The 27,029-nt window shown below is 34.3% G+C and overlaps 1 protein-coding gene and 1 long non-coding RNA gene across 6 annotated transcripts; both read left to right on the top strand.

Annotated features, from left to right (window-relative positions):
• The first annotated feature begins 1,033 nt into the window (after positions 1-1,033).
• LOC110020516 lies at positions 1,034-11,511 on the top strand. Its single transcript, XR_002293533.1, has 3 exons — positions 1,034-1,417; positions 10,448-10,485; positions 11,360-11,511. It is a non-coding gene; the product is annotated as an uncharacterized LOC110020516 (long non-coding RNA).
• Positions 11,512-21,562: 10,051 nt separating this feature from the next.
• On the top strand, positions 21,563-24,277 carry LOC110020500. 5 transcript variants are annotated; one of them, XM_020718624.1, is made up of 6 exons: positions 21,563-21,735; positions 22,834-22,966; positions 23,047-23,122; positions 23,227-23,253; positions 23,364-23,519; positions 23,997-24,277. In XM_020718624.1, exons 2-6 carry the CDS (start codon positions 22,891-22,893, stop codon positions 24,022-24,024), a joined length of 363 nt encoding a protein of 120 aa, XP_020574283.1. In that variant the 5' UTR covers positions 21,563-21,735; positions 22,834-22,890; the 3' UTR covers positions 24,025-24,277. The 5 variants fall into 5 exon arrangements, 1 of the variants encoding a protein (XP_020574283.1); XR_002293526.1 differs by lacking the exon at positions 23,997-24,277 and having other exon boundaries at positions 22,834-23,122; positions 23,227-23,301; positions 23,454-23,521; XR_002293528.1 differs by lacking the exons at positions 23,227-23,253; positions 23,997-24,277 and having other exon boundaries at positions 22,834-22,974; positions 23,059-23,122; positions 23,364-23,514.
• The last annotated feature ends 2,752 nt before the right edge of the window (positions 24,278-27,029 follow it).

The raw sequence follows: 27,029 nt of genomic DNA, 5'->3' as shown, positions 1-27,029 counted from the left end.
TTGAATCGAGAGTATTCTTAAGCGGCTTCGGTCACTTAAGATGTAATCAACTATAAGGGCTTGCCTCTATAGGAAACATTGGAACTCAATTTAATATAAACCTTATTTAGTCTTATATATTAAACAGGAAAATTTGTCGGTCAACATGAATGGTTTCGCAGACTGGCACGGATGTCATAAATTTTATAGTTTATTTAATCAAGTCTTACCATCAAACAATGTGTCCATTCCTTGTAATAGATACATCGTTTGCGGTGTTGTTCTCATTTATTTAAACTATTAAATATATAAGATCGGTTCGGTCTCGTATTTTTAAAAAAATTAAAATGCAACTTTTCAAAATTATATATCTATTAAATTAAATTATATTTTCAAAACTACCAACCCCATGTTTGACGGCCGACAATTACTCAAAATGGCTCAACAAAATGAAGTGTAAAGTAATCTCAAGAGGTTGAGTTAGCTGGGCCGGAGTACCACATACTCATCATTCCAAGCTACTAAGGCCCTAAGTCCACCTGTTTGTGAAGGTAGTCGACCCAATACATCAAGAGATCACCGGTCAATAATTCATGAATTGTGTCGTCCACTGGAACATTGATAGCCTTAAGATTAAAAGACATTAATGATGATGACATTTCTAATGTGCGGGTAAAGATTTGACTGCTATGCATGTTAATGTGAAAGTTTAATTGTTAAATATATATATATATATATATATATATATAAAAAATATCTTTATTTAAAGTATGAACTATCACATATACTACATATGTAAAACGAGAATCAATGAGAATCAAATTTATTAAAAAAAAGAATGAACTTAAATGGTTCATTTAGCCACTTTAACAAAAAAAAATAAAAAATAAAAAAAATACATGTGAGATTACAGATTTATTAATTATTAAAATTTAATTAGATGTCACTAAAAATAATCATTATCATAAAATATATTTAATTAATAATTGATATATCCTAAATCAAAAGTTATAACGGTTCCAACTCGCAAGAGCAACCATCGTGGCGGGAGCGGCAGAGTAATCGGGTTTCGTGGCTTTCCCTCGGTTTCACTTCCAACTCCTACAATGCTTTATAAGTACCCACAGTACGATGTTCCCAAATTCACTTCTTTCTTGATCTCCTCCATTCCATTTGATTTATTTCACTTATGTACCGATTACCATGAGCGAAAGCGGAACTGGAGGAAAATTCTGTAAGCGGCCGCTGCACGGGGCTCGGTTCGCTCCTTACGGCCCACCGAAGGCGGCTAGTGGAGCATGCCGGCCTCCGCGGACCAATCACGCGAGGGTGAGCCGGTGGTTGTCGAGGTTCGTTGATCCCGCAGCTCGGTTTCTTGGTAGGAGTGTCTCTCGCTTCTTCTCATCCGTGTTCCGCAAGGGCATTGCTGCTACTCCAGGTCAGTTTGTTTGGCTTCCGATTCTGTGTTTTCTTCTTAATTTCTTGACGTTTAGGTTTTTTTTATTTGTTCGACGAGGTTAGTATTTGGGTTTGTTTGGCGCTTTTTGGGTTCTTGATGTTTGTTATGCATCTAGTGTCGTGGAGAAATGTGAGTTTATCACCGATTTTAGAATACCGTGTAGCAGGAACTCTGGAACTAGGGCTAATAAAATTATTTTAATATTGTTCCATGCACCAACCTCATCACATTATCACGGCCTCACGGGGTTATTATTTTAATTGGGAAATTTACACAATTGTTATCAATTTTGATATATATCAGACATTTAACACTTTGGCTTCATAAACTTAGGCATATATATTTCACTTTTAAAAGTACGCAGTAGTGATATTTTTTATGTGATGTTGAAGAGTGTTGTTTATGTATGTAAATATGAAAGTCTGGTATAATATTGCCTATTTACTTCGTGATTTTTTTTCTGAACTTTTTCAATTCAATATTACGCTTAAAAATTTTGGATGCACTATTTCTGTTGGGTAATGTGGAGATCCGGTCCATCGAATTTAATTAGTTTCTTAATTAAGTATCCCGCTTACCGCTCACTTACTACATCCCACCTACCGTTCACCTACCTTCCACCTACCGCTCTCATGGTTTCTATAAATAGTCTCTTTTGGTTTAAAGGAAATACAAGCCAAGCAAGGTCAAGCCAAGTCATCTTGAGAGCTAAGAGAAAGAGAGGAAGAGAGAGAGAGAGAAGAAGGGAGAGAAGAAAATAGAGATTTTCTTGTAAACGTCGGGGCATTCGACGGTGTAATTCCTCGAAGTAGTAAAATTCTCTGCAGCTCCGTGGACGTAGGCAAATTTGCCGAACCATGTAAATCTATGCGTCGCTCTGGTGTTTTTTTTTTCAGCGTGCAATTTTTTTCGTTCTATTTTTCGTTTTATTGCCGTCGTTTTTCACAACAACTGATATCAGAGCTTGGGTTCAGATCTAAGGAAGAATGATGGGCGAAGACGAAGTGATGACATCGTGGATCGAGAAGTTCAATGACACAGATTTTGCTTACTGGAGGATGCAGATAGATGACTACCTCTATGGAAAGAAACTTCATCTTCTATTACTGGAAAAGCGAACAAAAAAGATGGACGAGGCTGAATGGAATCTGTTGGATCGACAAGTTATGAGGATTATACGATTAACCTTGTCGAGATCGGTTGCCAACAATGTCATCAAAGAGAGGACTACTGTAGATTTCATGGCGGCTTTATTAGGTATGTATGAAAAACTATCGGCGAATAACAAGGTGCATTTGATAAAAAAATTATTCAACTTGAAGATGGTGAAAGGTATGTCTGTTGCTCAACACCTGAATGATTTTAACACTATCACAAATCAGTTGTCGTCTGTTGAAATTGATTTTGATGATGAGATACGTGCGCTGATATTGTTGGCTTCATTGCCAAATAGTTGAGAAGCTATGAGGATTGTAATTAGTAGTTCTGCAGGTAAAACTAAACTGAAATATGATGATATTCGTGATTTGATTTTAGCTGAGGAGGTGCGCAGGAAAGATTCTGGCGAGACCTCGAGTTCGAGTTTGGTGCTAATTGTTGATTCCAGTGGGAGATCACAAGACAGAAACTCAAACCGTGGAAGATCAAAATGAAATTCAGGTCAACAGACAACCTGCTGGAATTGTGGCAAGGCTGGCCACATAAAAATGATCTGCAAGAATCCTAAGAAGAAGGAGAATGATGACGCTAATGTTGTATCTGAAGAAATACATGATGCACTATTTCTGACAGTTTACAGTTCTGTTGATGACTGGATACTGAATTTATGGGCTTCCTTCCATACATCTTCCCGTCGGGAGTTAATGCGAAATTATGTTGCAGGTAACTTTGAGAAGGTGCATCTTGCTGGTGGAAAAGCTCTGGACGTGGTGAAGATGAGAGATTTTGATATTGCACTCCCTAACAAGAGCAAATGAACTTTGCAAGAGGTCAGACACGTTCCTGAGTTGAAAAAAAACCTCATCTCTGTTGGACAACTCAATGAGGGTGGTCATTCGGTGGTATTCTTAGATAGCATCTGAAAGGTTACCAAAGGAACATTAGTACTAGCTCGGGGTAAGAAAACTGACACACTATATATGACTACAAGTTTACTCAAGCGTGGGCACATGAGTCAGAGATGCATTATGGAGAAGCAAAAGAAGGTACATTTCTTGAAAAGTGGCAGAGCGCCAAAGGCGAGAAAATCGGACCATGTACAGACAAATGATGGAGAACCACAGAGTTATGAAGAAATCTTGTGAGATGAGAATTCGAGCAAGTGGGAGCTAACCAAGAAGGAGGAGACAAATTTCCTGTCAGGGAATCAGACTTGGGTGCTGGCAGAACTTCCACCCAGGAAGAAGACATTGCACAACAAGTGGGTGTACCGGGTGAAGACTGCGCTTGATGACACTAAGAGGTACACGGTTGGACTTGTTGAAAATGGATTTCAGCAGGGGCGGGATATTGCTCATGCAGTGAGAGCTGTAAACAGATATAAGAGTAACCCAGGAAAGACCTTGGTAGTAGGAGACTACGTTGACGGTGATATGACAACTGAGGGTGTTACTTGTGAGAAGCTGAAGTTGTGCTCAACTTCAGCTGGTCTTCTGGCATGAAGACAGGGGCTTCGATATTATGCTTGAGGAAAAGGTCGGTACAACTAGTAGATGATGCAACCAATAGGTGATGCAGTCAATGTCCCGATCTCCAAGTGGGAGAATTGTTGGGTAATGTGGAGACCCGTGTCGGCGCTAAAAAGAGAAAAAAAGAGGTAAGGTTGGGGGAGTTGCCCGCAAGAAGCTGTCGATCGCCAAAATCGAAATCTCGTTTAAATGAAAGAACGCTTTACCTCAAATCCTGTATCTATCCCGAGGGATAAACACAAGACTTGAGGATGGAGCTCGATCAAATAAACTAAGAAATATATGACATATGTTTGGTCTGCGAAACTGTTTTATTTGCCGACAAGTTCCCCTATTTAATACAAAGAATTAAATAGGGTTTATTTTAGGTTGGGTTCGAAAAAACTCCCTATAAGGGCAAACCCCTATAGTTAATTACATCTTAAACGACCGAAGTCACCTAAGAAAACTCTTGATAAAAATCAGAGAATATATCTTCAAAGATGTCAAAAGGATAGGACTTTTCAACGAAATCGGACCAAAGAGTGTCAAATGGAAAAGACTCGAATCTGGAACATTGTTGAGAAATCTAAATGAAAAAGAACTGGGGGAGGTCGTAGATCCGGAGGCGAACTCTGGTGACTTCCTAGTCTATCCTATGATTTGACTTCAGTTTTGAGAAGAAATTATTCAGGTATTTCATATTGTCAATTTTATTTAATTATGGCTTATACTTGTGTGACGCGGTCACACAAGTCGCCTAGAAGATATGAAGATTTTTGTCGTATCGGACGACAACCTCGGAACCTAGAACGAGTTAGGGCTTAAACTGCACAGTCTGGCTGTGCAAAAGCCTAACAGATAAAGTGAGGATTTATGTCGCGCTAAGCAGACTAACTCGAGATCCTATGACTTGTTTAATTCTAAGGAAATGTTTAGCTGGGGAAGACATGTTCTGCTGTTGAAGATGGTCATGCTGCCCACCGCGCTAGCTCCCAGCTTCCCGACATGACGAGTTTAAGTTTTCAAGGGTGTCCAGTTGTAATGTCAAATCAAACGGCAGTGATAATGTTTAATCAAACGACCCTATGGTAATAGTCCTCTAAATGTCCTATATAAAAAAAATGTATGCTTAAAGCTATATAACATAAAATGTGCAGTACAGTACGAACAATAGGATGCATGTAGAACAGTAGCAGGTAGAAACATGACAAGTATAACATGCTGTACAGGAGCAATAGCAAGTAGAAACAGAAAAAAATATAACATGTTGTATAGAAAGAACAATAGCAGGTAAAAACAGAAAAATGAAGTGTTGTAAAATGTAAAGCAAACCTGTACGCCCGTGAGATCCGTTGTTTCTTAAGTATAGCAAGTCTAAATGCATCACAAAAAAATGAAGTCTGGAAGAAACGTCGTCCAAGAAATCCGAAGAAGAGTGTAACAACGACTCATGACAGAAAACTAAAAAAAATCAACGAGAAAAGACTCAAGTAAAAGAAAAGAAAAAGAATCCACAAAAATCTTGGAGAAATCCCGAAAGAAAGAAAAATGTAACACGAGTGCCCTGTCCCAAAACTTCGATAAAACAAAAAAAGTTCGGGTGAGGGGGACCGCAAGCACTCGTATGGGGCTAGGCTCCGATATATATTTATACTCGAGGGTCCGCGAAGGCTACTCAGTCACTAGAATGTATAGAACCCGCCACTCGTCTAGAAGTGTGTCTTGAACCTCGCTTAGAAGGCTATTTCCCGGCCTAAACAGATATTCGTCAGGTGGACAATCAATTTTATTTTAAAATTTATGTTTTTGACATGCACACAAATTTTAAACATGCAAAGAAGAATTATCAATTTTTGTTTCGTAGAAAAGTATGTTTTTGCTTGAAAAAGATTTATCAAAATTTTTTTTTTTTTAGAAATTTCGTTGTCCACGAGTCGATTACACAGTCGGGCGTGGGCTGCCAATAACCTGAGGAAGTTCGAGCCAATTCCCGCTAGATTTATGTCGGTGAAAGATACCGTTATCTTATTGTTCATCAAATACCTGGATCTTGATGTTATAGGATATGACATGTTTCTGCTCTATCTTTGACGTGCCTTTATCATCACCACCATACGCCCCAAAACGACTACTTGCGACCTTGTTTGATGGTTTCACGTATAGCAAAAGGCTATACGTGGACACTTATGCATCAGACATAAGCATAAAAAACCGAACCAATAAGCAAGGAAAGAAAAGAACAAAAATGGGGTGAGAGAGAGGAGACACTGATCCATCTAAAACACCGAAAATGAGAAGAGATCAGTCCTCAAAACTCCTCAAAACTCCTATTGAAAAGACCTGGAAAAGTAGGGCTCAAGGTCTTTCCTAACAAACATAAATGACCACTTTGCGCTGATTTTCTCAAACCCCAAATACGTCTTTTATGAAATTAATTCGTCTCAACCAAATACTTTTCCAAGATAAGATTTAACATCTCAATCTCCCAAAATTCAAAAAGGAAATGATCTCGGGGAAATCACCACTAATATTTTCAAACTCATGCAAGAAATCAGAGTCCTCCAACTTTCAATTAATAGATAGCCTTATACGTCGAATAAGCATGAAATCTTCCCACAAAACCAAATAAATGCTCACGACCGGGGTCAATAGAATAGAGGAAACATAGAGGAAACAAGAATAGAGGAAACAACAGCTAGGGCCCTCGGCCAAAGCAACCCACAAGGGAGGTAATCATTAAGGCTCACGGCTTAAGGTAGCAAGGGACAGCTGCTAAGGCCTATGGCAAAAGCAACTCAAGGAATGACAAGTGAGGCTGACAGCTAAGGCAAACCCAAGACCAAAAGAAGCTCACGGCTAAGACAAACCAAAGGAACAACAAGTGAGGCTCACGGCTAAGGTAAACCCAAATCAATTCCCTAAAAGTTTTGATATATATAAGAGAGTACAAAACATCACCAATCTCTCAAAGTAACAAGTTTGATCCATCTACAATCATTCAAATGATTCAAACTCAACAAGAGGGGGTAGATTAAACTCAAGAAACTCCAATAGGTCTCACGGGTAGGAGTAGGAACCAAAGCCAACAAAACCATCTCCAAATCACCTCTCGGGTAAGGGCCAAACAAAGCAAACCGAGCTCTCAACTAGAGCCAAAACCGAGCCACAGTTAAGGTTCAAATTCAGGTTACAACAAAAGGATAGAAAACATTTCTATGCCCTCAAGACATCAAAATATAGAACTATCATATGTTTTAAACAAGAATAGCTATGGAACTCCTCCAAATCAAAATAAATTCCTCCACAATATGTATATTTAAGCCAAAAACACACAAGATGCCAAAACCGAGCCCAGCAGGGGCCAAAGCCAAACCAAATGGTCTATCAACAAGCGAAAAATCGAGCCCAGCATAGATTAAAATCCAAGCTTCAATAGAAATTAAAGTTCTAGCCATTTCAAGATAAAACCAAGTCAACACCGAGCCCAACTCAAAACCGAGCCCAACAAGGCTAAAACATGACCCAAGCATTGATATAAATCCAGACTTTAATAGAAATTAAAACTCCAGCCACCCTAAGGTGAAACCGAGCCATCTAAAGCCAAGGAACAACCTGCATGTCTAAATATTCCAAGCATGAAACAATTCCAACAGATATTTGAACATGGGAGATGCCTCACGAGGAGCTAAGCCAAGCCCTCAAAACAAGTTACAGAGCTTTCCAAATTAAATAAATTTTCTCATGGCATGCATTTCGAGTAAGGGAAAGCCGTAGGAGCTAAACCGAGCCCCTCATATATGTATAAAAAAGTAAAGTGAACTCTCTAGCATTCATGAAAGGCCAAATAAACTCTCCAATATCTCATGCTAAATGAAAATAAATGAAAAGCTTCATAATACATATCCTAACATGCTTGCAAGAGGAGCAAAAGTATTCCAAAGCCATGTTTTAACTCTCCTAATTGCTTCCAACATAAATATGATACGATAAATAGAAACATGTCATAGCTTCACCATTTTAAGCAAGTAACCAAGTCTAGCTCCTAGAATATAAGCAATTAACCAAGTCTAGCCTCTAGGATATGCTTATATTTTATCCTTCACATGCTCTTAAGGTGAATATCTCAAAATACATGAAAGTAAAGTAAACTAGCATGCTGTACCATCCAACAGATCCATGCTCAAAGGCTCGGCAGAGAGAAAACCAAAAGGAAGCAAAGCACCGAAGAAGAGGGGGGGAGAAAAGATACCTCTTTTCATGCAAATGTAAAGCACTGCAATGCAAGAAATAACTTCAAGGAGATGCTCTCATAGAAATCTCCTTCCTAAACTCTTCTCACAGCAAAGACCTCCACTTCTCCCTTCCTTAGAAAACTTTTTTCAACAACCACAAAACCTTAAAAGAAACTATGTTTATAGGCAGAGAAGAGAGGAGAAGAGGAAGAAGATCACCCAACCCACACTCGGTACTTGAATCGGGCCAAAGAAGAAAATGACGCTTTCTCTGCTCACAGAAGGCGAAGCAACCGAAATATCCAGGACCAAGTGGCGAGCCGGGTGGCAGCGAGAGAAGCATCGGGAGGAAGAGAAAGTTGCTATTCGAGTGTACCAGGGAGGCAGCTTCCTCAGAGTCAAACTACCAAGAAAAGGAAAATCGCAGCTCGAGGAGGCTGGCGCGGCTTCGGGAAGGAGGGTCGCGGGCAGGAAATGTCGGGCAAGGACGAGTGAGAAGTCAAATCTCCCTCGCGTAGAGGAGAAGGGCTCGATCGGCTCGCGCCCGCGAAAGGGCAGAGAGGGGGCAGATACGCGAACGGGAGAGGGAGAGGGAAAGGGAGGCAGAGCTCGGGTGCGTGAGTTTAGGAATTTAGGGCTTTAAAAGGAAAAAGAGGATTCTTTTTTTATTTTTAATATATATATATATATATGTATATAATATATATAAATCCTAGGCAATTTATTCGCGCGCAGAGCCTTAGCAAAATGGGTGTCCTCCCTAGGCAAAATCGACATTCCGTACGCGCCAGTGCAGTCTGTTTTATCATCCGGGGTCGCTCGGACGACATCGTCGACAATCGGGTCAAAAACACGTCAAAATTTAAATCTCGTAACATTTCAACTTGCGATCGATCGTCTCAAAAGTTTATTCGAGTTTTCGACAGGTAACGGTGCAAGCGACGCGAATTGTGGCGATCAGACGCGTCGACTCTCCGAATTGCGAAGTTTGTGCGCGCGGGAGTGCGAATTGTGCAAACGGCCACCCTAAGACTTAAAAGGTCCTATAAGAATTCCTTTTGGGTTTCCTCATGTTGGTTTCACCCTTCTAAGTGCTAGAAGTTGATACCACATACACGAAACTCCAAAAGGGTACATAAGTAGGTTGAATTTCTAAAATGAGGCGGGTTCCATTTCTAAAGTTCTTAGATGGTTCTAAGATAGTCAAAGGGAGGTCCCCAATGCTAAATCCTAAACCCTAAGAGAAAGACTAGACCTCATTAAAAATGAGGTCAACAATCCGATCTACCGAATTTAATTAGCTTCTTAATTAAGTATCCTACCTACCGCTCACCTACCTTCCACCTATCGTTCTCATGGTTTCTATAAATAGCCTCTTTTGGTTTAAAGGAAATACAAGCCAAACAAGTCAATCAAGGCCAAGCCAAGTCAGCTTGAGAGCTAAGAGAAAGAGAGGATGAGAGAGAGATAGAAATGGAGAGAATAAAATAAAGATTTTCTTGTAAACGTCGAGACGTTCGACGGTGTAATTCCTTGAAGTAGTAAAATCCTCTGCAGCTCCGTGGACGTAGAAAAATTTGCCGAACCACGTAAATCTGTGTGTCGCTCAGGTGTTTTTTTTTTCTACGTACAATTTTTCTCGTTCCATTTTTCGCTTTATTGCCGTCATTTTTCACAACAGTTTGCTTCAGCATACACAATCCTTAAATTATAGTTTTATTGCTTGTAAATTTATTCTATAGTTTTATGGATCACGACATTTTCAGAATAATTTAAGTTGTTAATATTGATTGGTTTATGTGATCTACAATTCTTAAACTGTCTTGGCTAGCTACTTGTACTTCATCCTTAAGAACAATAAGAATCCAAGGTGGTATAAAATCCTTCAATGATTATGAAATGTCATAATGTATCTCTACATTTGTATTTTGTTTTTGCATTGCCACATCTAAAAATCATTGAATGGTTGTTATCGCCCTTTGTCCTGGTGACGCTTAACAACTAATTTGATTTGTATTATAATGCTAGTTTTATGACATGATTGCTATATTATTATTATCTATTTTATATTATTGTTCTTTTTTTAACAACCATCATTTTCCATGCAGGAGAAAATATTTATACGGTCGAGAAGGTTTAAAAAATGGTTTGTTTTTGTACTTCAATATTTTTAAACAAGTTTTCTATTTATTTACCTTTTAGATGTATTTATGCTACAAGTGTAAAAATGATGCATGTTTAGTAATGGTAAGTTTTTGAGAGCTAATTTTTTTTATAACAGGATTGATGCTTATTTAACAGAAATATATTAAAGAAAGAGATTTCGTGATGACCAATTTTTTGCAACCTGGCTAATATAAGGTTTTTTGGTCTACTTCTATTTTAGTGGCTTGAGATAATGAAAAATGCTCTATGAACTCCTTATTTCACACAATATTGTGGTATAACGTAAGATAAGTTGTTAGAGTGACTTGATTACTTTTTCTTTTGGAATTATCAAATTAAATTTTATCATTTGATACTTAGTTTTGTTTTGTGATTTTCTCACTGCATTTTGATATTTTTGAATTTTATACTGTTCTTGATATCCTTGGTGCAGCTATGTGCATAGTTTTTTGTAGGCATTTTGAGAGGTGTTAAATATGATGGTTTTCTTATTATTTTTTCTTCCATGATTGCTTGTTTATGCATGCTTTGATTATCTGTGCTTTTTTAACTTCCTTTCACCTCATTGGTAATTGGTTTATCATTTTTGGAAAGTTACATTTTATTATAGAAGATTCTTATGCTTAGTTGGATATACCACTTGTAAGGTTTTTGCCATTGCCTTTAAGGTTAATACCAATACTATTTGTGATTTGTATTTTCCACTCGCTTATGGGAAGAAAAAAATTTATTGAAGGCACTTTTCATTATAATTTTGCAGTTAGTTTGGCAGTTTTTTACAACTATTTTTATTATAACAGGTTTTTGAGTTATTATTTAGTTTTAATTCCTTGTTTTGATTGAATAATTTACAGAAATCCTCTCCGGAAGTAGGAGAGCAAAGCAAAAATACCATTGATATAACACTTTCAGTATGCTATGATGGAAGCGATGCATCTAAGAAAGAGATACTTTCGACAATTGATGCCATTGTTTAATTTCAAGAACCAGCCAGCCAAAAAGAATTTTTAAGGCAAGTTTTTCCGAACCTGTAACATTAGCCTATTAACATTTGAAGCATTTATGAATACTGATGTTTAAAAAGTTTGCAAATACTTTTAGGTATTTATATTGTCTTGTCTTGTCTGCTTTAATTACTTTTGTTTTCAAACACGAGTTAATTTTGTGATTGTAACATTGAAATTTTTTTAATGTTTTGGTTTATTTTGCTTATTCAAATACTTTTCACAATATGGTCATCTTATTCAATGATATATTCTTATTATGATATGTATTTTTGGTAAGGCCTTTAAGGAAAAATACAATAAATTGATATAACAGAGAGAGGGTGAGAGAGAGATGATAATATCTACTGAGGTTAAAGTGATGAAAAATTAACTGATGATTCGGGAAAACGTGCCACTAAGGGTGAATATTTTTATGTTTCGTAAAGTGATAGGGTTAAGTGGTCAATTAAAATTGGTAGAATAAGATGGCTAGATGTTGTGTAAGAACACCCAAAATAAATTTAAAACCTTGTGTTTCCATCAACAAGAGTGCACTAGGGTGCTTCATAATGCCATGGGAAATAGTTGGGATATTGCTTATTTTGATGTTTATTACTTTTTTTAGTATTACCTCCTTTTTTTCTCTTTAACTATTGTTATCCTTCTATATTGTTCATCTATTGTTCATGTAATAGTATTTCTATATTTGATTAGGGTCTAGTTTGAGAATTTAAGTATCAATCCATGCTCATCACATCAAATAGCAAAAAATGAGAAGGAAACGAAAGCAACTGTCAATGTAAGGAAATAAATGCTCTACTTTTCTTCTTATTTCCTTAGCTCTTTTAACATGTTTGTATATTCTTTGTCATTTTTGGGTTTAAGTGTTCAATAAAACTGATATTGTTTAGGATTTTTTTTAATAACTTTTAAGTCTCAATCACTATAAGTAGATATTGAGGATCATAAAAAAGTATTGTCATTTCTTGTTTATGTAAGATCTTTGTTATATTCGCATTGAACGTAATAACAAATGCAATCCATGATGCTTCACGAAGATTATTAATAACTATTTTTGTCCATATAACACATCATTATTATTGTGACATGAAGTGCTCTATGGGGATGTACCACAAGTATTTTTGATACATAGCACAAGGTTATCAACTTTTGTTGTCATGTTATACTATGTTTATTGTATATAGCAAGACATATTTGTGATCACTTTTATCAGTCTTGGTTGTGGTTGCTCTTATGTTTTGTAGCCTTCATTTGTATAAAGGGCTCTATGATTTTATATTGAGCATTTTGATCACAATCATGAGTGTGGTTGTTCTTATGCTTGTTAGCCTTCTCTCTATCAATTGTGTTATTATTTTATAGCTTATTTAGCAAGTGTTAGATCTTATGTTATTAACAAGCATGCTAGTATTTTTGTTATGAGGTTTTACCCTATTCATGGGTTTACCATATCCTTCTGTATAACGCATCATGACATTATGAATGATTGATGAATTAATCTGCTCATCAACATTCTTATCTACTTGTTTGTCCTCACTGTCTTTCTTCTTTCATATGACTTATCTATTTTAGTCAAATTCTTCCTCTCATGTTTTTTCAGTTCTATGTTCTTGATCGATTTCTCTTATTTCTATCCATAGTTCATACATTATGCATTTGCTAATAATTTTTCATATATTCTCTGTTGCAGCACTTCTTGCTGTGAGATATTTACTTCCTGGCATAGAAATGAAACGCAAAGAACACAAGCAAACACAGATCGCTTACGTGGTTCGATCCAACTGGATCTACGTCCACGGGAGGGAATCAGTCAAATAGTTCACTAAGGCAAAAGAAATGGTGAATACATAGCTTATACATAGAGATGAGCCCTCATCTTCCTTCTATGGCCTCCCTCTCAAGCGACACCTTGATACAAGACCTCAAAATGCTCTCCTCCTCTCTAGCTCTCTAGTTATTCTCTCCTCCTTTGTGGTAGCTTAAGATCTCTTCCCTTTGCTCTCCTAAGCCTCACACCCTCTCTATTTATAGAAGCAAGAGAGTGGTAGGTAGGAGGTAGGTGAGCGGTAGGTGAGATGTGGTAGGTGAGCGGTACCACATTACAAAAATACCTTTTTACCTTAGTTCAATAATTGAGGGTCAAAATAACACTTCTATTAAATGACATTGGTTCATCGTCATATATATTGAGTCACATGCTTCCAATGACACTTTTAGTCGACATGTAATCCTGGCCAATCATAACCATCTTATAGGGATTAAATCAATCTAAAAAGATTCAATTGATATTATTGATATAGAATAATGTTGGCATGACTGCTAGCATATTGTAGAATATGGCATTGTTACTTATTTCATTCATCCTTTGCATTCCTTAGTAGTATATAAATCCTGGTCCTTATCTTATATTGTTGTACCATGAACGAACCTACTGCAATATGCTGCAATTATCTTTATATTTTACATCTTAGTAAAGCGTGCCATCAACATTATTGTCACTTAGATTTCTGTCATGTTCATTGGTTTTTCATTTATGGTAGAGTTCATATAGGTAATTTTTTCTATCATATATTGCATAATGCAATTTTGTGCCTCAATGGTCAATGTTCTTTTACCCTTACTACTGATGAAGTGCATTTATGCAATATCATATTGAATCTAGCTTTTGCTCTTCTTAGTGAATCCAATTTGACAAATTAGTATATAATGCAAAACTTAAGTTCAAGTTCTAATAGGATTTTGTATTATTGGTACTTAGTGTGGGTATCGATTCTATCATTTCTCTTATTGTTGCCCTTTGTTGCTGATTTGAGGTTCATTAGTCATTGGCTATTTTTTTTTCTCTTATGTTTCTTCTGACTCAAGCTATCTAGTTTATTTTTTCATCTGTATGAACTATATTAAGGTTTCTAAACCTTTTTTATAGCCCTTGGTTTCTTTTCTCTCGGGCTGACTAAGCCACAACTATCTTAAGATATCTCTTTTTTGTCAATACATCTTTGTTCAAGTGCTAGATTTGATTATTTCTCTTTTTCATGTTTTAAAAGCATATAACATCATAGTTATTTCACTCCACCATAGCTACTACTTCCACCACTGTTTTTCTTGTGCATTTCATATTTGTTGTTATTGTGACTATAATTATCATCATTGTTACCAATGATATCAGGATTGTTATTATTCACTCGAGAAAACTACTAATTATAGTTTTTCATCGTCATGGATTCTATTTCATGAGAACTAGGCCATGTTATTGCATGTGTTGCACAATGCACTTTTTTGTTTCTTTTTATTGTTCATTTGCTATGAAGTGTGTTCATTAATCACCAATCTCTTAGTACACTTGTTTGTTAGACTGTTGTATCTTCATAATAAAGAAATTTTTTTATGATTTTTTCCTTAATTAAATGGCTTGTTTATTTTGATAAAAATATGTTTCTTTTTTAGTTATATAATTAATATGTTTGTTTGAGGTTAATAAATTGAGATTTCCAAGTAGGTTAAAATTATAATTTCATCTGTTTTTTGTATAGGTTATTTATTTTCTTTTGCAGTTATTAATTCTCATCAAATTTTGATTGTTGTCTTGTTATGTTTGCAGATTCGTGAGGAACGTTTTGGCTCCCCAATAGAAATTGCCGGAGCATGTTTGGATTCTATGGATAAGAAAGCAACTCTTGTTGATGGGCTACAGGGTAAAATATGTCATGAGCATAGAGCTCCATTTGAAAGTAAATTGGCAAATGATGCAATTGCTTCCAAATCTGCTTTATGCTTTCCTATAATTTCTAAAGATATTCGTAATAACTATATGACTTGAAAGTCACGAGGCAATTCAAGAAGGTGCGAATTACCTCGCTATCCTTGTCGGCGATCCTCTATACTGGCGAATCCCAAGGTTTGTGCACTTTATATTTCAAGTTGATGTCTTAATTTTAGAGTTTTATAATTCTCTTACAACTATAAATCATTGGCTTATTCTACCATCTTATTTCACGAGTTGTTTCCGGTTCAGGAATATACTAATTATAAGGACAACAACGTAAATTAGTTGCATCATCAATTGCTAGGCATTTTGGCCTTGGACATGTTAGTAGTTCTTCTTCTTAATGTTTAATCCTATATTTTTTTTATTAGTGTAATGTTAATGGATTTTTTTTTCTTTATTACAACTGAGTTCATTGATCTCATTTAAATAATCCAGTTTTGTTTATCATTTAAAAGACCTTATTTTTTTTGCCCAAATAGTTTTCGATACTTGTATGATAAATTTACTATTGTTAAAACTACGTTCAAATTTTAAGCATTTAGTAGATTTGTACTACCTATCTTGTCAAATTTCACTCATACTTTAAGAAAAATTAAATATTTTAGTATGCAAGGCATCATATTTTTCTTAAAGATGTTAGTTTAATCAGTCATTTTCTCCACTTATAAGCATAAATATTTAGGTTTAATAAAATTTATTTGAATACCATAGTTGTTCTAGATGGTCCAATTTTATACACAAATTTTTTTTTTCAAATTACACTAGTAAATGGCTTTAGATCTTATTGGCATGGTCATGGTTTTCATAGCTAGGGTCTCGTTCATCTAGATCTTAATCTATAAAATCTCATTGCAATTTTCTCTACACACTTTCAAAATTTCTTAAGATTTAAATAAACATGTAGAGCAATGCTTAATTTGGCAAAGCATCACTTATGCTCGACTTTGTTATTGTTGTTATGTAGTCTAAGAACTCGTTTCTTATAACTCAAATATAATTTATTTCATGGGAACAAAACAACCATAAATCATACTAAGAAGATTATCTCCCTACAATCCATTATATTCCCATTCATTATAGAAATATTTGGCAGTAGAATATTTATATAGAAGCATTGGTATGTCTTATTTTTATTAGATAGACATAATGGTTTGAACAACAGTATAATTTATTTACTTTTATGTTGGCCTTATTAGATGAACAAATAGAATACAACTTTTTATTGCTTTCAAGTTTTATTTATGTTATCTGCTTCCTCATTCTCTGCTATCTATCACTGACAACTTGTATGGGCAAATAAGTTCAGTGTTGGTTGAAACATCACAATGGATAACAATTATTATTCTTATATATTCATGTTAGAAATAATAACAAACCATATTGCTCATTATAAGAATGAGAATACTTTACTTACCTAAAGTTAGTCATTTTTTGCATGCACCTCAATCGTTCTATAATGACCACAAGATGTACTGTTTAGTTAAGTCCCCATATGAGGAGTGATAAATATTTAGGAATTTTTATTTTTCTAGATCTTTTGTACATTTTTTAAGGAATTCTGGTAACAGGTTCCCTTTTAGGCCTCCTAATTTGATTAGTGTGTACAGTTTGCCTTTGGATGGTTGAGTGCAAAATATAGCAACACACCATTAATGAAGCATAATTTTCATTGACTGACATGATTTATAACGCAACTAAATGACTACAATTCAAATCAAACTCCTGAAGGTTCATCAATCATATGATAAAATTGTATTAAATGGTGTGACTACTATACGCATGCCCACCTGTGTCTACATGCGTGTACATGTGTCCATTTGGGCTATTGAACATTTTCTTGGGCAATGTATGCTTGCTTCCATATGAGACCATTTGTGGGCATATATGTGATCAAGTAGAGATAATATATGGGCTAATAAATTAAGCTCTCTTATGTTGTTTTGAAGATTATGGAACTTCACCCAATTCTTTATGTTTTTATAAGGGATTTTGAACGCACGTTGCTCAATATGACCTGGCACTTATCCCTTAGTAAGTTCTTGTCTTTTGATTGTAATGAGTACGCTCGAGTCAATTTTTATTTTGTTTATCTTTTTAATAATTAATTTTTTTATTTGTGTTGTTTGATGATTTTTGAGTTTTTTTCTCTGTTTGTTTCGTTGTTATTCATGCCATCTACTAGTCATCTCAATAGCAGTTTGCACAGCGTCCTCATAGTTCATGGCAACTTTTATTAAAGTTTGAGTTTTACAATAAATTTGGCACATCTTCCTCTTAATCCTTATATGAGTTTTCTATAAAAGCACCAAGCTCTCCCACAATATTATTAAAAGCAAGATAGGGTGATTTAAAAGACATCATAGCCAAAAACAAACTAAAATAACATAGTATGAGTTCCACCAATGCGCCACTGAAGGCATGCATATGATTTCAGGAGGACACTCACCATATCCTAAAGCTGTGTATGAGTCTAAGAGACGAATTCCTACAGATTAATATATCAAGATAAATATGGAGGGCTTATCACAATGCCCTTGAAAGATGCATCGGTGTTAGTTATTGGCCTTAACCCAATACCAGAACAAAAATGCATAATGTACATAACCTTATGAATTACTGGTCGAGTGATTTGAAGCAAAGACATAAGAGTAAAGCACATACCTCTCTTTTTAAGGGAAAATTCTTAATGAAACATGCACTTCAAAATTTTTTTCTCTTCACCTCTTTTTATCATGTATTAATGTGAAAGACAGTCAACTTATTTCCCCTCCATTTATCGTATACGACATACAATTTTAGTTAGAAATGAGGCATTAGAAATGCGGTATTAATTGGGATGAGCAATAATTTTCTAATATTGGCATTACCTTTTTCATGTTGTGGGTTCGAGCTATGCATGAGCATATGTGGTCATATGCATGGTTCCATATATATGTGAAAACAACAAGCTTTGTATAAATTCTTCTTGGATCCATTTCAGATTTTCTTGAAAACATGGATAAGATTTTTGTTACATCCAATGGTTTTATCTGGCTATTACCATTTCCAAGGAGCTTGACACCCTTTTTCGGAATTACGGATCAGCTAAACTTGAATCAACCTAGGCAAAGTTAGAATTGAAGTTGATATCTAACACATGATTGGATTAAAAGACTTGTTGATATTTTGCACATTTACTTAACATCATGCATTGAAAAATTAGTTATGCACTAGATTAATGGAGGCTTGGAAGATATGGTAGAGTGAGTTGTTTTGCTTAAACATTCAACTTCTGTAAACATGGGAACAAAAATGACCAACCAAAATTAATATGAAATTTTATAATCAATCTTATTTATATTCTTTTGAAAAATAGCATACAACTTGTGATATAACATAACAAGGTAGCTTACTTGTATCCAATGGAGCCTTCAAGTTACTTTATATAGAGCAATATGATAATAAACTTTTTGATTTCAATGCAAATATTTAATTACTTTTCACTAGAATGGATTTTTTTTTCCTTTGCTTTTCAGAATTTCAATTGCCATTCCATGCCTACTTGATGAGCTAACACTAAGGGTTTTATGAAAACTATAGTTTGTAAAATTTTTTGTTAAGCTGTTGTGCAAGAAGCTCCTGTGGGGTAGGTGTTGTGGCGAAAACAATATTTCATCTCTGAAAATTTCTTTTTGTCATATTATATTGGTTGTGTTGTTGTTTTATATACTTAAGTTACATAAATGCCCTTCTTATTACACAACTTAAAAACTAATATTTAAATGTCAAACTATTCATGCACTATCAATTTCAACTTATAAGTAGGTGATTAAAGATAGAATTATAAGATAATCATTGTCATGTAATATTTTCTCTTACGTAAACATGCAAAGCAGCATAGCATTGATAGTTCAACAAAATAATGTATTATAGTTTTGATTTGGGAATCATAATCATTATAGCGTTTATGTGTTGAATCCACTTAGAAATTGATAAATGTTTCTCTTTTGAAGTATGTGTCCAAAATAATATTTTTACAACAGTTGTTTAGAACCCAAATTAAAACAATAGCTATGTGTTAATCAAAGTAGTCCCAATTATATCCCACAACTTTGCAATCTCTTCAGCACCCTCATCATTCATGATTGTGTTTCTAATTATTCATTTCCATAATCAATAGTTGTCCAATATGTTGTTCATATGCTTCTTGAGGTATGTAGGCCATCAACATCCTATAAATTGATCTCCAAAGCATTACTTGATGTATGAATTTATATGTAATCATTCCATGTCATTATTATTACATTATTTTTAAATTATTTTTTGAATGACTTAATGAACATATACTGTTAACTAACTCATTTTTTAGCTCATATCATTCAAAAGGTTACTAATTATCCTATGACGTGATAATTGACCCTTGTTGAAATGACAACCATAATATTTTTTGTCGGGAGGCACTTTGAACAATATAAGACACTTGTTAAGCTTTCAATTATGATCATAAGCCTAAGTTTCTTCTATTATTTCAACACAGTCTCTTAAGAACGATTAAATATATATTGTAATTAAAAAAAATTAAGATAAATAAGGAGTTTATAAATTATTTTATTTCATTACTTTCAATTACTGCATATAATAGTTATTAGTCAATAATTTGTCAATGTGTATATACGATTCTATATTTAAGAGGAAGAAATTAGTCTTCCTTACCAATCTTTTCTGTCCTTCATACATTTTGAAGGATAATAATTGAAGTAATTAGAAGTTAATTGTAATACGGGGAATATCTCATAGATGTGAATCACAGTAGTCTATAATATTTGATGAATGGTAAATAATGTGTGAGATTAAGTGGCTCTATCCTTATAAATGGGTAGCATTCTATCTTCTCTGTGCATGTAGTGTGCGTACATTCACGTGTGTGCTCATGTGTGTACGCGCATTAATAAACATCTGCAGCTAATTCAAATATAAATCCAGACACAATTGGAAGTGTGCATGTATTCATATGCTTATATGCATGTGAATTTTTATAAGATTTTAGTTTAATTTGATTTAATCGAAGCTTGACTCTATCTAAGTTTAAATTGAGTTGGACTTTGATCCAAGCTAGAAAATTAAGTTGATTAAGCGATCCTCAATCTTTTAGTAAATTCACAATCTCATTCTTACATGATATATTTTTAATTTTCTAAAAGCTATGCATGCCAAACAATATATGCTAGGCAAGCTGTGTTATATGATAGCATTGACAATTGTGATTCCTGGCATTGAAAATTTTATAAGTTGTATCTGCTTTTGTATATTGAGTTGCATATATGTATCTACTGATGTTGGCATAATTTATTTGTAGTAATTTAAAATTTTTGAGACGGGCACATGCTTGCTTAATTAGTACCTATGCAATATTATGTTTGAGGAAATATTATTCCTTACTGCTTGAGGTTTTTTAATTGTGTTTGGTGCAAGAGTGCAGGCTTTTTGTCGAGATCAGTTGTTTGTAGTTTGGCCTGAGTGTGATAGGTTTTTGTATGATTAGTCGGGCTCCATGCATTCGATATTCTGTTTAATGATTTTTTTGTCCTATTTATCTTTTAATCTTTATCTACAATTGTTTATTAATTAAGACACCATTGCAATTGTTTGGGCAGATTTTTTTTTTCTATTTCCTCAAACGATATTATTTCTTGTTCTTCTTAAGATGATTCATTTTATCATATTTTCTGTGAGGTAATATGTGCTTGGTTTCTATTACACGAATTTTAAATTTGTCTTCAAAACCAATGGCCAGACACTTAAACGTAGTAGCTCATATAGGGATATCAGATGCTTCGGTGATGCACGGAGAGTTCACCATAAGCCTGTTTTGTGGGATTTAAATTTGGTAACTCATGCTGATATCTTATCATCACACTTTGTTGGGCAAGAACACAATCGAAACACTGATTTAAAGGCTCCAGACAATGAGGATTTTAAAATACCCTTCGCAAGTGGTATCCATGCTCCTCCTCCCCGTTCAGTGGAGTTGGCTAAAAAAATATTGCGCACGCTTGACGGAACAATAATTCAACCAGGTTAGTAAATAGTTGACACTGCAATTTTTCTTGTTCAAAAACTATTTATCAATTCAAACACTGTTCAAAAGTCTCAAAATATAGTGCGATTTTATTTGTTTGCTATAAATATTGCATTACGTTTAAGACCTTAGTGGATGTTATTTTCGCGTGTTTATATTGATAATTTTTTATGTTTTATTAGCTTCTTCCATGTTAAAGCATATTTGATCAATTTCAGTCGAGCAAAAGGATGAGGCCATGATAAAGTTGTTGCCTACTCGCCTCCAGGAAGTCCAACTCAAACTGGCATGGACCATTACTTGCTAGAATGTCAATTGTGAACTTGGCCTTTTATATGTCGTTGAATAGCGTCCAAGAGTAAGCTCTACAACCTCCACGTGGAATGAGCTGCCCAGGTCTGATGAGAAAATTGAAATTCCTTTGTTTTTTTTTTTAAACGATCTTACCGATTTACATTTTCACACCTAAACTTCATCTTTACTCACATAGCACTCAAATCTTTAATATCATATAGAAATAGTGCTTTTACCACTTTTTAAAAGTGAAGTACATTTTTTCTTGCATAGGTTTGTTGCGCCAAAGTTATATTCATGTAAATATGAAAGTTTAGGGTTAATATATGTATATCCAACTTCCTTTAAATTTTTTATTTATACATCTTTTGGCAAAGCATTTCTGGTGCTTGGATTGCTGCGTTATTCTATAGGCAAAGAGCCAATTTCCTGCAGCTCGGATATAGCTAATTGTGTGGGTACAAAACAGCCATGAATTGTATGGAGAAGATTATCCACCTCTTGCCCATCATTGAAATATGTGAAAATAGAAGATTTTTTTTAGAAATACTGGTATTTCTTTCTTTTATAATGTAGGATAGTTTTCCTGAATGGCACAATGGCTCTTTTCATGTTTTTGTTTGGTTATCTAAATGTTTTTTTTCCTTTTTGGGTAGATTTTCATATGTACCATTCCATTCCTATGTGTTTACATATCTATCACCTAACTTTCAAAATTTACATATATATACTACTTTTTTATGCATAAAAAAGTGCATTTTACATTTTAAAAGTTAAAAAAGGGATATTCTTGATGTGATATGAAAGATTTAGGTGTTTTAAATGTAAAATTATGTTGTTCTTCAACAAATTCATGCTTCAAGTATAATTATGTTGTTCTTCAACATATCAGAGCTCAAATACATGAAGCGAACTTAAAAAGATTGGGGGCCAAGACACTGTACCAAAAATGCAATTTACTTATTTGTTAGACCGGTGTATCATCATAACAAAGAATTTTATTATAGAAATATGTTTTCTTTTTTTAGTTATATAATTAATATATTTGATTGAGGATAATAAATTGAGATTTCCAAGTAGGTTAAATTTTGATTTACTTAATTTTATGTATTATAAAGGTTATATATAGTTGGATCATTAATTTTCTCTTGCAGTTATTAAATCTCATCATTTTTTCTTGTTGTCTTGTGATGTCTACAGATTCATGAGGAATGTTTTGGCTCCCCAAGTGAAATTGCCAGAACATATTTGAACTCTATGAATAAAAAAGCAACCCCTTTTGTTGTTGGGCTACAAAGTAGAATATGTCATAAGCATAATGCTCAATTCGGAAGTAAGCTGGTAAATGATGCAATTGCTTCCAAATCTACTTTATGCTTTTCTATAATTTCAAAATAACTATATGACTTGAAGGCCACGAGGCAGTTCAAGATGGTGTGAATTACCTCGCTATCCTTCTCAGCCATCCTCTTTACTGGCTAATTCCCAGGTATTTGCACTTCATATTTTAAGTTGATGCCTTAATAATTCTCTTGCAACTATATATCATTGGCTTATTCTCCCATCTCATTTCTAGAGTTTTTTCCATTTTAGGAATATACTAATTATAAGAACAACAAGGTAAAGCCAATTGCATCATCAATTGCTAGGCATTTTGGCCTTGGACATGTTAGTAATTCTTCTTAATGAAATAACAGCTGATTTTAATTTTAATTTTAATTTTTTTTCAGACAATACCAGCAAAGGGTTCAGATATTGCTGGGCAGATCTTTCGACCAAAGCCTTACTCCGCTAATTTTCATTGTAATCTTTTTAAACAGGCTTCCAAATTGTCTTAAAGTTCAAGTAAACTTCATAATAATGCTTCATTTGGCAAAGCATTTCTGGTTAGGGCTGTAAACGAGCCGAGCCTGAGCGAGCCCAGGCCCGGCTCGTGTTCGGCTCGCTCGAATCTGGCTCGTGTTCGAAATCGGCTCGTGTTCGAAATGGCTCGTGAACAGTGTGTTCGTGTTCGGCTCGAATAACATTTTCATGTTCGTGTTCGGCTCGTGTTCGGCTCGAAAATGGCTCGTTAGAATATAAAATTATTTAATAAATATTATTTTTTTTTAAAAAATAATAATTTTGTCTAAAAATTTTTCAATGACAAATTTCATACAAAAATTCAGAGATTATGTTAATTTATTTTTTACAAAAAATTAATTAATTATAATTTGTAATATTTAATTTTATGAATATGTATTATGTATATTTATATATATTTATTTTCGAGCCAATTCGAGCCGAACACGAGCGAACAAACTTTTGTTCGTGTTCGGCTCGTTTTTCGCGAACAACGAGCCAAATTGACAGCCCTATTTCTGGTGCTTGGATTGCTGCGTTCTTCTCTAGGCAAAGTGCCAATTCCCTGCAGCTCAGTCATAGTTAATTATGTGGGTACAAAGCAGCCATAAATCGTATGAAGAAGATTATCCAGCTCCTGTCCATCATTGAAATGTGTGAAAATAGAAGATATTACTACAACTATTGTTATTTCTTTCTTTTATAATGTAGCACCGTTGTCCTGATAGCACTACGGTCTTTTTCCTATTTTTGTTTGGTTATCTCAATTGTTCCCCCCCCTCTTTTTGGAAAGATTTACATACATACCACCCAATTCCATGTGTTTAAATATATACCACCTTTTTTATGCATAAAAAAGGTTTATTTACTTTTTAGAAATTAAGTGATATTACCTCGCCATTGGAGTTTAGGGCTGTCAATTTGGCTCGTTGTTCATGAACAACTCGTGTTCGGCTCGTTAAGCAGCTCGTGTTTGGCTCGTTCGTTAAGCCTAATGAGCCGAACACAAACAAATTTTTAAGCTCGAAATGTAAACGAGCCTAACACGAACAACAGTTTGTTCGCTCGTGTTCGGCTCGAAATGACTCAAAAAAAAATTATATAACTTTTTATATAACAACATATTACATATATTATTTATATAATAATATATTATATATATTTATGTCTAAGTTTAAATTATAATATCTCATGTGGCAATGTGGTTAGTGTCTTCTTTTGTATATATTTGATCCAGGTTCGAATCCCACACATCACATCTATTTTTCTCAATTTTAATTTAATGAGCCAATTTCGAGCCGAACACGAACACAAATATTTAAATCGAGTCGAACACGAACACACTGTTCACGAGCAGATTTCGAACACGAGACAATTTCGAACACGAGCTATTTCGAACGAGCCGAACACGAGCCCGACCTGAGCTCGCTCAAGCTCGGCTCGTTTACAGCCCTATTGGAGCCCTATTGGAGTTGGGTTGTTCTTCCGCAATTACATCAGTAGCTTGTAAATATGTTTATGTAGAGCTTATTTGCAACTTGAGCTGGTTTGAATTTTGCTTTTGTTGATTAATTTGTTTCATTGTATGAAAAGTCAACATTAATAAGGCTATCCAGCTTTCATTCAATTTAAAAACTAGACAAGTATTTATTTAATAATTTTCAACCTCAATAAGGCTAGAAAAATAATCATAAAAATAATATGCTATTATTACCCTTTCATCCATATGCTTATGCCAAATTTAGAGCAAATATCGAGGATCCTTAGAGATTTGATCAAATAATACTGATTGTTGGTGTGTTCAAGGTATGCATTGAGAGGTGATGCTCGGGCCGGTCACTCGATCGTAGTTGATTTGATTTAATTTTAGAAGCTCAAATTAATAGTAAATTTATTTATTTTTTAACATGTGAACCATCACATATGAAGATCTAGAATCTATCACAAAATTTACAATAAAAATGATGGATTTAAATGGTTCATTTGGTTGTTTAAACATTAAAAATTATGTTTTATACATTATAACTTTTTTACTCAGTATAATTTAATTAAATGTGATTAAGAATCATATTATTTTTAAACATTGCTAGTAATTCTAAATTTTTTTGGCTTTTTAGTAATTAATATAATAATTATAAATTTATTAATGACAATATTTAGGATATATAAGGTATTGATTTGGCGATGGATGGTAGATGCGTACAAGATTAGAAGGCGTCAAATATGAGGCATATTCTCGCTTTATTAGTTTTTATTTTAGGGATATTCTTTGAACGAGCCCATCATAAGATTTAAACGCAAATTCATACATCTTATTAAACATAGAAAAGAGTGTTTATTTGTGAGATAAGTAAAAGTGCTTCCTATGTAAATTTCTCTTATATATATTTGATATTTAAATTTTTATATTTATATTTATAACATTTTGAAGTTAAAAATATATTGATTTTAATTTTAAAAATTAAATAATAATAATAATAATATGATATTGAAAATTTAAAAGATATAGGTGAAAATAGTAAAGAATCAAAATAATTATGGGGCCTATTTAGTCCTAAAGTTTATAAAAGTGTATGAATCCCCCTGTATAATTATTAGAACTTAATTTTAAAATAATTAATTTTTATTTATTAAATTGAATTAATTGGGAGAAAGAAATATTTGTTTTATTTAGAAAGTAGATTTATATAAAAATGTAAATGAGTTTCGCGATTTGAAAATCGGAAAGCAAGTCTTTACATGTAAACGAGTCGAATGTGAGCGAGCTGAGATTCTCTGTTGAGGAAAAACAAGAAGCCCCGAACTAGAAGTAACACCCTCCAACAAGAGATTATCTCTCTATCTCATTCCTGCATAACAATTAAGACAGTTATAATGCATTTGTTCCTTTTCGACACTCGTTTTCTCTATAGTAGATAAGGCAGGGCACAACGCCCGCGGGTTGCTAGAGTTAGTAGTGTTTGAAGCGAAGCGTGGAATCATTGTGTTAGAGGGAGAATTGAATATTTGAGTGGGATTTAAGGAAACCCTAACTCTGATGATTGTTCGAAAGAGCTCGACGATGCTGATGCGGGCCTATTTGTCTTTGATCCTTTTTTTAGCTGTGTAGATTTTGCATTTTGTTTAGGTGTTGTTGAAGTCTGAGTCGTATACAAGCCGAACATGAGCGAGCTGAGCTCCTCATGTTAGTGTTCAGCTTATTTGAAATTATCGTGTTTAAAATTATTCGTGAAATATATATTCGTACCCGGTTAATGTGTTTGAATTTTGCCGGATGCATTTGAAATATTCAACATAGTGGTGTAACGAAGTCTTGTTTATTTGTTTTTGTGAGTTGGCAATTCCTTAATATGTTTTTAAAGAGCACCGTATTATTCCAAAATAAAATATAAGATGTGGGACTAAAATTTTGGTGGACGTTCGCAACATCTAATTACATACCATCCAATTCTCATCTATTTACATATCTTAAACACCTACGGGCCAAATATTGGGGGCTATTGGGGGGAAGAGAATGGTGTCAAGATTTTACGAGCAATTACATGCATGCCGAC

Source organism: Phalaenopsis equestris, unplaced genomic scaffold (genome assembly GCF_001263595.1).
Source record: "Phalaenopsis equestris unplaced genomic scaffold, ASM126359v1 Scaffold000098, whole genome shotgun sequence".
Classification (NCBI taxonomy): domain Eukaryota; kingdom Viridiplantae; phylum Streptophyta; class Magnoliopsida; order Asparagales; family Orchidaceae; genus Phalaenopsis; species Phalaenopsis equestris.
Note: the sequence above shows the minus strand (reverse complement) of the source record. Positions and strands in the feature narration are given on the sequence as shown.